Raw genomic sequence first — 13,269 nt, 5'->3', positions numbered from 1 at the left:
TCTCTCTTTTTTCATGTCTCGTTAAATTTGTCCAAAAGGCATATAAAAAAACTTGCCTCTGAAACAAATTTGTATAACAAATATATTTGTATTTTAAAAATGGCTACTGTTGTTGTGTGTTGGTGCCTGAAAAAGCTGGCAAAACCCCCAAGTCCTCAGCACGAGGCATGAAGCTATATACTCAAAAGACGAAGGAAGACCAGATTAGGAAGTGATCAGTTTTGAATCTTCAAAAGAAAGCAAAAAAAGAAAAAAGGAAAACACAAAAAAAAAAAAAAAAAAAAAAAAAAAAAAGCGGGGGAGGGGAGAGAAAGAAAGTAGTGTACCTCATTCTGTAACAAACTATCAACAAAGAAACAGCAACACCCAGATAAAGAAAGCACTCCTCAGAGCTTTTTTTGGCACTGGGGGAGGGAAACAAAAAGAAAGAGAACATAAAATGAGTGGCCAATTGCAGGCTTTGTGATGATGCTGATGATGAGGCAAGGAGGATCACGAAGCTTGAGCTGCCAAGACTGTGGAAACCAAGCAAAGAAGGACTGTCTTCACATGAGATGCAGAACCTGCTGTAAAGGCCGAGGGTTTCAGTGCCAGACCCATGTCAAGAGCACTTGGGTTCCTGTATATAGAAGGCGCCAGAGGCAACAACACCTTCCCGCTACTACTGTTCCTCAACAGCTCCTCCAAGGACACAACCCTAGACCTGCATCATCAGGTACTACTGTTGCACCCATTACAGATCCTCATAAAGTTAATCGACGATGAGACAGAGAAACAGAAACGAACAAAGAGAGTATCATTTGCGTAAGGCGAATTGGATTTTGTATAGCAACCCTAGCAGCTTTCTTTCTTCTTTTTTCCACTGTTTCTAGGTCATTGTGACAGCCCACCCTTGTTCCAAGTTTAATTTACTCTTCTCTTTCTGTTCTTGTTTAGTTTAGCGCTTTCTCTAATGTGGGTGTAATTTTGTAGGGTCGGAGGCGAGGAATTTTCCGGCTGAAGTGAGTTCTCCGGCGATGTTTCGCCGTGTTAGGGTGAACTCCATCGACAATGCAGTTGATCAGTATGCATATCAGACGGCTGTGATCATCGGAGGCCATGTTTTCAAGGGTATTCTCTATGATGAAGGCCCTGAAATTCAGTTCATCGGTGGCGGTGAGAGCTTATTTCCTCAACTGCAGCAGCCAACCATAGTTGCTAGTACCTTCACTGCTGCCATGGAACTTCTCCATCCTTCTTCTTCATACCCAATTAACAGCACTAGTACTACTACTGCTCCTGTGCCTGGTACGCACGTTATCCCACATCGAAGATCTTGAAAAAAATGTCTCGCTCTCTTTCTGCATCATTGATGTTGCTCTCTAGAATATTTAATATTACCACTGTCCACTAAACTAGAAAGAATTAAAAGAATGGAGAATTAACAAGAGAGACCGATTTATATAATTTTGCTTTCTTGAATTGTGAGCATCCTCTGTGTGCAGTTTGTCTTGTTGTGTATTGGTTTTTCTCTCCTGCTTTTTCCCTTCTGGGTTTTTAATTTTCTTCCCCGTTTATAAGCTGCTTTGCCGGCTCGAAAAATGGGAGGAGGGACAATGATTTTTCAGGTTAATTATTTTTTGTTTGGTGCATGCATGGCATAATGTGCAGATTAAGAACTGTTCCCTCACTAGCACACACTTTAATATTATGGAAAGAAGTTAAACATAATAATAAAAATAATTTGTTGCTGGACAGCTGCTGCTGCCTTTGTTTGATTGAACCGCAAATGCATGTGAAGTAAAGAAGCTGGTGAGAGAAAGTGTCCCCAATGTGTATAGTCTATCGACCTAGTTCATAAAGTTTCTATTTTTTTTTCTTTTCCTTTTTTCTTTATCACTTGATTATCATATATAGGTTTTTGTTTCATAGATTGAAATGATAGTATACATATATGTAAACACCTAGGTGTGGTAATAAAGGTAGAGAAGTTGAAGAAAATTAAAGGAGAAGTGGTGATGTATGAGTACCCCTAGAGACATTAGATGAATATATATTATATGGTTAGGGGAAAGAAAAGAGTAGGTGGGCATCTTGTTGTTTGGGGATCTGATAAGCCTTGATGTTTAATCTTCTATGCTAAAGAGACATTCATGACAGTAACCAAAGGGAAAAGGGGTTTGATGCCCTCAATGACACAACTCTTGGAATATATCCTTTGTACTTAAGAAGAGAGAAAGCCATGATAAAGAGGTTTTTTTTGAGAGAATGGTTCTATTCAGTGCAGATGCATCTACCTACAAAGCCTAGAATCAATCAAACTTCCTTAGAAATACTTGGGGGGTGGATTCTGACTCACAATTAGAGCTTCAGCCTGATATTTTTTTTTCTTTTTTTATTTATACTCACAACCAAACCCACCTCCATGGGAGGGACAGATCGAATAAACACTTTTCATGGCAATCATTCCAAGCAATTTGGATGCCAAAAAGATATATGAGATGGGGCGCACTTGATCCAGCTAGGGTAAATTGATTTAATTGTTAGGTATACATACTGAGCATATATAGGTATGACCTGCATTGGCACACCTCACCAACTTATATAAATGCTTTCTATGGAACAAATGAGATGCAAAACACCAATGTTATCTCCTGCTTGGATTGGAAAAAATGAAGATTCCAGAATTTTTTTAGTATATCACCTAAATTATAATGACAAAGATTTGGGAGATCTACAGCATGTTTGGAAACGTCGTCGATAATGATTCTAAAAACATAGTTCTTTCTTAGCCTATCCTTCATGAAAGGTATACTTGACACTTATATGTAAAATGCTTTGATTGTTACTTTGAATACTCCATGAAAGACGATGGAAAACAACTCAAATTCTTTCTAAAAAATAACTTGTTTTTAGAACAAATTATAAAAAAACTGTTTTCTATCAAAATTTGTCAAATGTCTTTCCTAAGTTAAAAATCTCTCTCTTTATATATATATATATATATATGGCTTGGTTTGATACAAAAAAACATTGGTATTATATATGTGTACTATATAAGCTACTATAACATGTGTGTTTCCTTCATATGATGTTTAAGCCCTTTTAGGACCACCACATTAAAAGCACTAACAAAGCAATAAGAGTCTTAATCAACACATTTAGATTTAATAACAAGATAAAAGACACTGTTTAATTCCTTTTAAGACTTCACAGTATATGGAAAAAGAAAGCTTTACTCCTTAGGTGATAAATTAAACAAAGGTCTGTCACTATCTCAGTAATGTTATTAAATCCTATATATACATGAACCAGTGTGCTGATTATTAATTTTCGCTTTTCATTTCAAAGCCAACTTTTAATCATCTCATGTGTAAGATGAAATCAAAACTTGTCTCTTTCTCTAGCTAATAATATCTTGTTTCCCATGTAATTTGTTTTAAATTTCCAGCTAGAACACTATGGTGGTTATGTGTTAACCATCCATTGTTACAATGTGAGCCAGCACTGAAGTGTTTAGAGGATTTTTGGGAATCATGTAAGAATCTATTAACCCTAAATAATATATTCAGATTTGGCTAATGTGTCTAGAAGAACCCCCCTCCCACATGAGTCTAAATCCTATGACATATTCGCCATTTGAATCGATATATAGCTCAATGGAGTAGCGCTTAACAAAGAAATGGGACAGATCGATCAACAAATTAATGTTCGGTTTTCTTAATTATTCAGATAAAAAATCACTTATCCTTATGCAGTCTCCATTGAAATTTGTTGTAGGATTAGTTAGTTAAGCTTAATTTTCAGATATGAACATGCATACCAGCTGGGTTACTATTGATGATTACTTAATTTTATGGCTTCTATGAAATGTAAGGGTGATATATATAGGATGTGGAGTTTATTGAGTTGCATTATATGGTGATCAGCTGTAGATTTGATCATATTATGAACTGATCATGGAAGTATGTAGTACATGGGAGGAAATGGAGTTTGATCCTTCCACAGTAGTTATGCCTTCAACTTGAGATGGGTACATTATTTTTCTATAGATATAGAGATGAAATTACCCATAAGGTAGAATTCTTGATCCTTCATCCTTCATCCTTGTCCTCCAGCGCAAAAGGAACCTTTCTATCAGTTTTGTTTAAATAAAGCGTTCTCTGCAGATGCTTTAAAATAACGTTGGCCCTTATCGATATGGTCTTGTGTTGATTATAGTTGAAACTGAGATATTAGTGTAAGCAGGATCCTCAATGGGAGACAGTTTTGGTCGCTGTCATTGGCTCATGAATCGTGATCATCACTGTACTATCATTATTTGTGCCTCTTGAGAAAAAAATGAAGAAGAATAAGACCAAAAAAAGAAGGAACTCGCGTTTGGATCTTGGAACTCAACAACTCAAGGGTACTGTCTACTGTCTACTCTCCTTCACGATAGAACAGGTGGATATCTGATCATGTTTTTTGTCACCAAAACTCATATATACGGCACATATGCTGCTGATATTTGAGTTCAACCCACAGGAAATACTCCTATATCATCCACAATTTAAAATCTGAGGTGTTTGGTAAAAGAGAAAAAAAAAATTTGCAAATGTGGATATCATAAGAGGGTTCTTCTTGGAGCATAAATCTATATATACTTAATTTTCATACCTCATCTTCATGCGGAAATTCACAGAATAGAGTGAAGCAAAGTGATATACCTACGCTTGTTGTAAGTTTGTAACATCTTCAATATAATTTTAAAAATTCATTTTTATAGATTTTTTTTATGGCACTGCTTTGTAAATAATAATTTTTTATAAATCTGATTAAGGATATTTATGCATTAAATATTTGTTTGAAAAATATTTAAAAAAGATAAACCAAATGAATGGCTAATGTGAACTGGGAATTTTAAAACATTTGGACTTTGGAGTAGAAGATTAGTACTTAAATCACAAAATCTATGAAATAAATATTTGGATAGTGTTAGATCCTAGGGTCTGTTTGGTAAATATAGTTTTTAATTATTTTATTGAATAAATTTTTGTTTAGAAACTCAAATATTAATTTAAAAAAAAAAAAACTAATTCTCTATACATATTGTATGTATATGAACACTATAAAAATTTCCAAAATATTATATATATTTTAAATTGTTTTTCAGTGTGCTTTATATGAAGAAGAAAAAAAAAAACCCAAAAACACCTCAAATTTGCCTTGAAAAAAAATCTCTTTAATGAATTCTCAAACATCTGTTTTAGATAAAAAATTTGTCAAAATTAAAAATGATTTTCTATTCCAACACTGGTTGTAAAAAGCAATGAAGGCAATTTGTTGGGTCAATCAGACAATCCAGACTTGGACTCGGCCTGGAAGATTGGATCAATTTAGGCCCAGAAATAACTCCAATTGAATTTCTAAGGCCGACTAATTATCATGAACCCAGCGCAGCCCATCGCCTCTGAACCCAGCCCATTTCAAACAAAGCCCCAAGGTGCCCCATCAGTAGCCGAGATATTCTGGCGGGAAAGCTCAACCGTTCCCGCCAAAATAACTCACATCAACAAACCTCACTACCTCCACACTCGCCCAACCCCAGCTTCTCGCTCTTTCTTTCTTCTCATGGCTTCCGATTCTTCTCCGGCCAACATCAATGGCGGTGAGTCTCTCTATCTCCATTTCTCTTTCTGTTTGTTTGACGGGAAACTTTGGAGAAGAAACGAAAATTTTGAATCTTATGTTTTGCTTGCCTTTTAGTTTTGATAAAGCAAAAATGTTGCGTTGAGGCATTAGGTTCATTGGTTTTGGTTTTCTCGTTTCTCAAATTGTGCAAAATGTAAGATTCGGAATTTTCTTAAGTTTTCGTGGATTTTTTCTCGGCATCCAAACGGAGGATTTATCTCTTTTGGCCCTAATTTTGCATCAAACATTACAGGACCTTCCTCTCCCGATGACTCGTACTCGAGCCCGATCGGCAACACTTTCTCGTCCCCAGGCGATGGCACTCGCCGGAGAAGAGGGCGGCGGCCGTCCGCGTCTCCTGCATTTGCGACTCCGCCACATCCACACTCCCGATTCGCCGCCTCTGAGACAACGCCAACTCCGTCTGAGGCAACCCCAACACCCTCTAGCGGACGCCGGAGAAGGGGATCTAGAAGGGCTTCCGTGTCCACTCCAATTGCCACGCCTTCATCAACCGATGAAGCACCGCCTTCGTCTGAAGGCGAAGGGGATGACATGGATGAAGCTCCACCGATGTTCGTGTGGGGCACGAACATTAGCGTGCAGGATGTAAATGCTGCAATTCTTAGGTTTTTAAGGCATTTTCGTGAACACCCATCTCATACAGAGGGGAAGTACATGAGAGCCATACACAGAGTTCTTGAAATAGAGGGAGAATCACTTGATGTGGATGCCCACGATGTGTTTGATTATGACTCGGACCTTTACACCAAGATGGTTAGATACCCACTTGAGGTTCTTGCGATATTTGACATTGTTTTGATGGACATGGTCAGTAGAATCAATCCGCTGTTTGAAAAGCATATCCAGGCTCGCATTTTTAATCTCAAGACATCAACATCGATGAGAAATCTCAACCCATCTGGTTAGTTTCTTGTTTTGCAGTTCGATTATTATGATTGCATTCGATATCAACCTCTACTCATCTGGATAGTTGGATTGTATGAAAGACAGCTGATTTTGAGTATTCTTTGATTAGATATTGAGAAGATGGTGTCGTTGAAAGGGATGATTATTCGGTGTAGTTCAATTATACCTGAAATCAGGGAAGCAGTATTTAGATGCCTTGTATGTAGACACTACTCTGACCCCATTGTTGTGGATCGAGGTAATTATCAGGCTGTTATAGTCTATTGGTTTCTGTTGGTATATGTTTGTTTTAGATCAACTTTATTCTTCATTGTTGACAATTGGGTAGTTGGGAAGGCTTTAATTAGTGGAGCTGATTATTGATGCTTGAGTTTTATCAGGGCGAATCAATGAACCAACAACTTGTGGGAGGCCTGAGTGTCTTGCCAAGAACTCCATGACACTGATTCACAACCGATGCAGGTAATCAGTTGCGTTAAGTTAGATTTTGTATAGCATGAAGCCAAAATAATTGAGTTAACATGCAGTAGTTTTAGGACTATAACCTAAATTATAACTAAATTGAAATTTGCTTGAGCTCTCATTTCCTACCATCTCCATAAGTTTCCATCAGTCACTAATGTAAATTGTTTGTATTCATCAAATGTACATATTCTCCTCAAATTTTCTTTCCACATCAAAGAACGACACCTTTCTTTCTTTTCTTATTTTGAATCAGAAACAAACAAATTCATTTATATCAGTTATAAAGATCAATAAGGACGAAAGCATGAGGCCACTCTCATGCAGTCTCCATTGAGGTCCTTATCTAGCACACACATCCAACATTGAATTAATTGCATAAGACTTCAATATTTAGAAATAGAGAAAGTTAGTATCTAGCAACCTGGGATGTCCCACACTAGATAGGGGAAAAATTTATTGGGACTGTATAAGTATGAACTTCTCTTAACCTTGTAGACATGTTTTAAAGTCATGAAGGTCCCTTTAGGTTCAAAGCAAATGATATTTACTTGGTTGGGAGCGGGTGGTTACAAATGGTATCATAGTTGATCCTGACCCCTGTGTGGGAGTTTGTTAGGCTTAATGAGGGGTGTCTACTTGTTTGGCTCTGCAATCCCACGAGATACAATGAGGATGTTGTGTCTACATGGGGGGTGATTGTGATGTTTCACACTGGATAAGGGAAAAAGTTATTGGGACTATATAAGTATGAACTCCTCTTAGCCTTGTAAACGTAAAGCCATGAGGGTCCCTTTGGGCTTAGAGTGGACGATATCTACCTAGTTGGGATTGAGTCGTTACACAACCAGTTTGGATTGAGTGGCTTCTTCGCCAAACTATGCTTTTCAACTTCCATATTTCCTTTTAATTTCACCAACTAATTCTACTTATGGATGGAAAGTTCAATTGAAGTCACAGCTTAAAACCCTTGAATAACTAATATTGTTTTGGTTTTAAGCTTTCATAAAACTTCCATGAACGTCCTTGTTTCTATTTCACTTTGGTCGTGCTGAAATTTAGCATAAAAAGTTTAATGTCGAAATATCAAAATTTTAAAGTTTTAGTAAGGCCATTGGTTTAAACATCTTAAAGAAGCTTTCAGAAGGGAAATAAAGCTATAGCAGTCTCAAACTTGAGAGAAGAAATAAGAACATCAAAACGTAATTAAAGATATTGCTTCAACATGAAAAAATATTTACACAAACAAATTCAGGGACTTGACTTTTTTGTTGTTTGATATAACTTAATTACTAGCCTATTTACTAAGTTATATAGCTATAGATGATCCAACTAACTTGAGAGAAGAAATAAGAACATCAAAACATAATTAAAGATATCGCTTCAACAATCAGCCTGTGTATTGTTGATCTCTTATTTTGAATCCATGATTCACTGGTCCTGCCACAAAATTAGGTTTGCTGATAAGCAAATTGTGAGGCTTCAAGAGACACCAGATGATATCCCTGAGGGAGGGACACCACACACTGTGAGTTTGTTGATGCATGACAAGCTGGTGGATGCTGGAAAGCCCGGTGACAGAGTTGAGGTGAGACCATATAATTTCACATTCTTTTGTCACAAAGATGGTTCTTATATTTATGCTGACTTGATCAATTCATATCTTTGAACAGGTGACTGGAATTTACAGGGCTATGAGTGTCAGAGTCGGACCAACACAGAGAACCGTTAAATCTTTATTCAAGGCATGCATTCATCATTTCCTCCACTAATTTTGAATCCACTCAATGGCCAGGATCCAAACCTAATAATTTTTCATTTGATTGCAGACTTACATTGACTGTCTTCATTTAAAGAAGACTGACAAGTCAAGAATGCAAGCAGAGGATCCCATGGAAGTTGAAAATGGCTCAGGTAGAAATGAAGAAGACACCCCGCTTGGCTATGAAGACAAGGTATTTGAATCCATTCTTTTTCCTTCACTTCCAAAATATTTTGATTCTATCTTTTACGTTCTTCTCATCCTTGTTTGGGATTGCAGGTGGCACAATTGAAGGAGCTGTCAAAGCAGCCTGATATATATGACCGACTGACCAGGTCTTTGGCACCAAACATCTGGGAGCTGGATGATGTGAAGAAAGGCCTTCTTTGCCAGGTTCCATATGACAGACTTAGTGATCTCTGATGCTTTTGTTTATAGATTTAAGATAAAGTTAGACTCTCACTATCTAGTACATAAACATTGAATCTTCACTTAATTGGCATCAAATTGTAGCTTTTTGGTGGGAGTGCTTTGAAGTTGCCATCTGGGGCTAGCTTCCGTGGTGACATCAATATCCTTCTTGTTGGTGATCCTGGAACGAGCAAATCCCAGTTGCTCCAATACATACACAAGTTATCTCCTCGTGGAATTTACACTAGTGGAAGGGGGAGCTCTGCTGTTGGCTTGACTGCTTATGTTACGAAAGATCCTGAAACAGGGGAAACTGTAAGATAATCTTTTTATGATATCTTTCTATATCTTTTCACCAAGCTTGCTCATTGAAATCAAGGGAACTTATTTAAAATTTGATATCTGCAAAAAACACTTTAGGTTTTGGAGAGTGGAGCCCTGGTTCTCAGTGACAGAGGAATCTGCTGCATTGATGAATTTGACAAAATGTCTGACAATGCTAGGAGCATGTTGCATGAGGTGGGTTGTATATTTATCCTTCTGTTAATTTTTGTGGACGTTCTGCTAATGCAATGGTACCTTTTCTTAATGTATTTATAAGTAAATGCCTTAGACAATTTGTACAATTATCTTGTACCTGCATGATTCTGACAGTGTGGGGATTCAACACAGGCATTTTCAGCTTGTTACTTATAGTCAAACTCATTTCTTTCTCATGACTTTTGACTATTCAAGAAAAAGGATTCATGGTTCCCTTTTTTTCCAATAATATGTTTTGACTTATCTTTAGTAGAAAAAAGCTAAATAAATGGGCACTAAACAGCATTTACATGTATAATTTACATTCAATGAGAAAATTGCATTCAGACATTTTAATCTTTCATCTCTTCACAACCATACTCTTGCATATTTTGTCACCCAGGTGATGGAACAACAAACTGTTTCAATTGCAAAAGCGGGAATTATTGCCTCTCTTAATGCTAGGACTTCCGTATTGGCTTGTGCAAATCCAAGTGGCTCACGTTACAATCCTCGCTTGTCAGTCATAGACAACATACACCTTCCTCCTACCTTATTGTCCAGGTAAGAAGATACTACTTGTATACTGATCCTGTAAGATCATGTTAGTATGAACCTGAACTAGAACAACTCTCTGATTTTGTGATTTCTTTCCTCAGGTTTGATTTGATTTACCTAATTCTTGACAAGGCTGATGAACAAACAGACAGGCGTCTCGCCAAGCATATTGTTGCTTTACACTTTGAGAATCCTGAGGTCTATGGAACTGTTGTAATCTTTCTTGTTTTAGGATTTATCTTTTGCAATTTCTCTTATTAACCATATTGCATGTCTCTCTTCTTACAGAGTCCAGAGCAAGATGTATTGGACCTTCCTACATTAACTGCATATGTGAGCTATGCCCGAAAGCATATCCATCCCAAGTTATCTGATGAAGCTGCTGAAGAGCTGACACGAGGTTATGTTGAGATGAGGAGGAGAGGAAACTTCCCCGGCAGTAGCAAAAAGGTACAAGGTTTCAATATGTTTTCGTAAGAACCTACTCGGTTCCCCTAAATACTAATGATGCCACCTTACATCATCAAGAAGAATGTTGAATAATATGATAATGATGAAATTGTTTCTAACTTGGACAATTTCCAGGTTACACTACACAAATAATGGCATTTGACTAATAACTGGATATAAAATCTTTTAATTTCACTGTTATATTTATCAAAAACCCAGAATTAGGTTTAGATAATATATATTTGGACTTAAGATTTGAAATTGGTGAAGTTGTTCAAATCCTAAGCCAAGGTCATCAGAAGATGTCAATGATCCCTAAATTCTTATAAATACATCCAGAAGGACAGGCTTTGTTTTTTCCTTCCAATAAGCAAAGCTTTTTTCTCCCCAACCAATTCTTTATGTAAATTCTTGAATTCTGAACAAAGCTGATGCCAAATAGTGTACCTTGACCCTGAATTTGTCACCATATTTATCCTTGGATGCTTGTTGTTGACACCATCAACAGGTTATAACAGCCACACCTAGACAGATTGAGAGTTTGATACGCCTTGGTGAAGCCCTGGCCCGTATTCGTTTCTCAGAATGGGTTAGTGAAACTTTCTTTGTGTCCCAATGATGTAAAATTGTCTCATGATGAGCAGAATTAACATATTGGTTTCTGATGTGAGCAGGTTGAAAAGCGAGACGTAATGGAGGCATTTCGACTTCTGGAAGTTGCATTGCAACAGTCAGCCACAGATCACTCCACCGGTAAATTTGTGTCTTCTTTTTTCCTAGTTTTCATTCTCTACATTTAGCATGTTGTTCACAACTTTAGCAGTTGTATATGGAGATCTAGATTCCCCATTTTGTTTCTGGATCACGACAATAAGATGATACTTGTCTATGGCTGCATGTTGAACTGGAAGTTATTTCCTGACCTAAAATTTAGGTTTCTGATAGTTACTTTAACTGGTTGCCTCATTGATCATGCTGAGTTCCAGTGGGCATAAGCAACTAAAATTCGCAATGTGGAAATCTTTTCCTCATCTTGCATTCTATGACAATTGAGCTGAATTTTTTTTTATTCAAGTGGTAATCCATATTCACTACTTTGTTTGGCATGAAAAGAGGCACATGCATCATGATCGGTATCATTGTTGGGGCAACTTCTGTATCATGTGCTTTGTCTTAGGAAACAGATGGCATTGTGGACAAATGTAACAAGACAGGAACCATGAACTTGTTTTCCATGGAGGTGGGGTGGGGAGGGGATTGTTTTAGACAGGATTGCCTTGCCTCACTCATCGCATATTGCACAATTCATAATTTAGAGTGGTATGCTATTACTAATATTACTAGTATTAATCCTTTGTTCTGATTTGCTTTCTTTTCCTCCAAAAGGAACGATTGACATGGATCTCATTACCACTGGAGTGTCAGCAAGCGAAAGGATGAGACGGGAGAATCTGGTATCAACAACCCGCAACATAATTATGGAGAAGATGCAACTTGGAGGACCCTCAATGCGGTTGCTGGAGGTGCTCTCCTCAACTACTCTCTGTTTAAAACCACCATTACATTTCTCATTAGTCTAATGTGCTTTTGCATTTTCTGTAGTTACTTGAAGAGCTGAAGAAGCAAAGCTCTTGCAGCGAAGCGCACCTTAATGATGTAAGCTCTCACTCATCATTCACCAACTCACACACACCCTTGTTCCAGTACAAGTTTACACTCATGTGTTTGATTATTTGTTTTGTATCAGTTGAGAAATGCACTTGCCACTCTTGCTAGTGAGGGATTTGTGTCGGTCCATGGTGACAGTGTAAAGAGAATATGAGTGGGTCTGGGAGGGAGGGAAGAGAACTACTTCAATGGAGATAGCCTTTAACTCAACTGCTCCTGTCCCCGGGAGCAACCGCTGTAGCAGCTTTACATTACATTTTAGTGGTCAAATGTACTACTATTACATGAATTGACTGAGAATGTGCATATTGTTACATTACATTATATGAATTTTGTTTAGACCTTCCCTGGAATCAGAATTCAGCCATGGGTGACCAACAAGATCCAAATGCTACATGTGAGGACTATGTGTGAGAGGCTTTCCTGAATTAAGTACAGACAAGAGCGCCCAAGTGGACCCAGAACCCCAGACTCTTCTTGCAGCTTCCGGGAACTTTCCCTCACCCAAAAGCCCAATCATCATTACACTTTCTTTTACCCATTCCAGTGAAAAAAAACTACTCTCTGGTGGGGCACTCACATGTGGGGAGATGAGATCAAGCACCATGATTGATGGCAAGGTCACTTATCAACTTCAATGAAATCTCTCTGCTTCAACTATTACTGATGCATTTTGATGAACTTAAAATAAAGATAACATTTATTTGACAGCATAAAATGACAGCTATTACAACAAATGCATATTTAAAAAAAAAAATCAAAATTAGCAATATAATTTATGTTGATTAAAAGGAGGTAAGCAATTGACCATAAATATTTCATTGTTTTTTATTTTTATGGTATTTCAAGTTTATAAT

General features: G+C 37.3%; 2 protein-coding genes across 3 annotated transcripts; both read left to right on the top strand.

Moving 5' to 3' along the window:
* The first annotated feature begins 270 nt into the window (after positions 1–270).
* Positions 271–1,821, top strand: LOC117911548 (protein SHORT INTERNODES). 2 transcript variants are annotated; one of them, XM_034825954.1, is made up of 3 exons: positions 271–715; positions 973–1,287; positions 1,738–1,821. In XM_034825954.1, exons 1-3 carry the CDS (start codon positions 466–468, stop codon positions 1,755–1,757), a joined length of 585 nt encoding a protein of 194 aa, XP_034681845.1. In that variant the 5' UTR covers positions 271–465; the 3' UTR covers positions 1,758–1,821. The 2 variants fall into 2 exon arrangements, with proteins under 2 accessions (XP_034681845.1, XP_034681844.1); XM_034825953.1 differs by lacking the exon at positions 1,738–1,821 and having other exon boundaries at positions 973–1,470.
* A 3,570-nt stretch (positions 1,822–5,391) lies between these two features.
* LOC117908717 (DNA replication licensing factor MCM4) lies at positions 5,392–12,765 on the top strand. The gene is made up of 18 exons (XM_034822404.1): positions 5,392–5,629; positions 5,906–6,577; positions 6,692–6,820; positions 6,963–7,044; positions 8,500–8,632; positions 8,718–8,789; positions 8,874–8,999; positions 9,086–9,199; positions 9,320–9,532; positions 9,638–9,736; positions 10,140–10,300; positions 10,396–10,492; positions 10,583–10,744; positions 11,253–11,333; positions 11,419–11,497; positions 12,131–12,267; positions 12,347–12,400; positions 12,492–12,765. The coding sequence occupies exons 1-18, from the start codon at positions 5,407–5,409 to the stop codon at positions 12,564–12,566; spliced, it is 2,709 nt and encodes a 902-aa protein (XP_034678295.1). The 5' UTR covers positions 5,392–5,406; the 3' UTR covers positions 12,567–12,765.
* The last annotated feature ends 504 nt before the right edge of the window (positions 12,766–13,269 follow it).

Source organism: Vitis riparia, chromosome 3, assembly GCF_004353265.1.
Source record: "Vitis riparia cultivar Riparia Gloire de Montpellier isolate 1030 chromosome 3, EGFV_Vit.rip_1.0, whole genome shotgun sequence".
Lineage (NCBI taxonomy): Eukaryota > Viridiplantae > Streptophyta > Magnoliopsida > Vitales > Vitaceae > Vitis > Vitis riparia.
This window is presented reverse-complemented; position numbering and strand designations above follow the sequence as displayed.

Bases quoted from the DNA above. Each gene is read 5' to 3' on its own strand.
- LOC117911548 (XM_034825953.1), top strand. From the start codon at position 466: ATGATGCTGATGATGAGGCAAGGAGGATCACGAAGCTTGAGCTGCCAA. The intron at 716-972 runs GTACTACTGTTG...GTAATTTTGTAG, and splicing joins CCCTAGACCTGCATCATCAG to GGTCGGAGGCGAGGAATTTT.
- LOC117908717 (XM_034822404.1), top strand. From the start codon at position 5,407: ATGAACCCAGCGCAGCCCATCGCCTCTGAACCCAGCCCATTTCAAACA. The intron at 11,334-11,418 runs GTTAGTGAAACT...TGATGTGAGCAG, and splicing joins GTATTCGTTTCTCAGAATGG to GTTGAAAAGCGAGACGTAAT. The intron at 12,401-12,491 runs GTAAGCTCTCAC...GTTTTGTATCAG, and splicing joins GCGAAGCGCACCTTAATGAT to TTGAGAAATGCACTTGCCAC.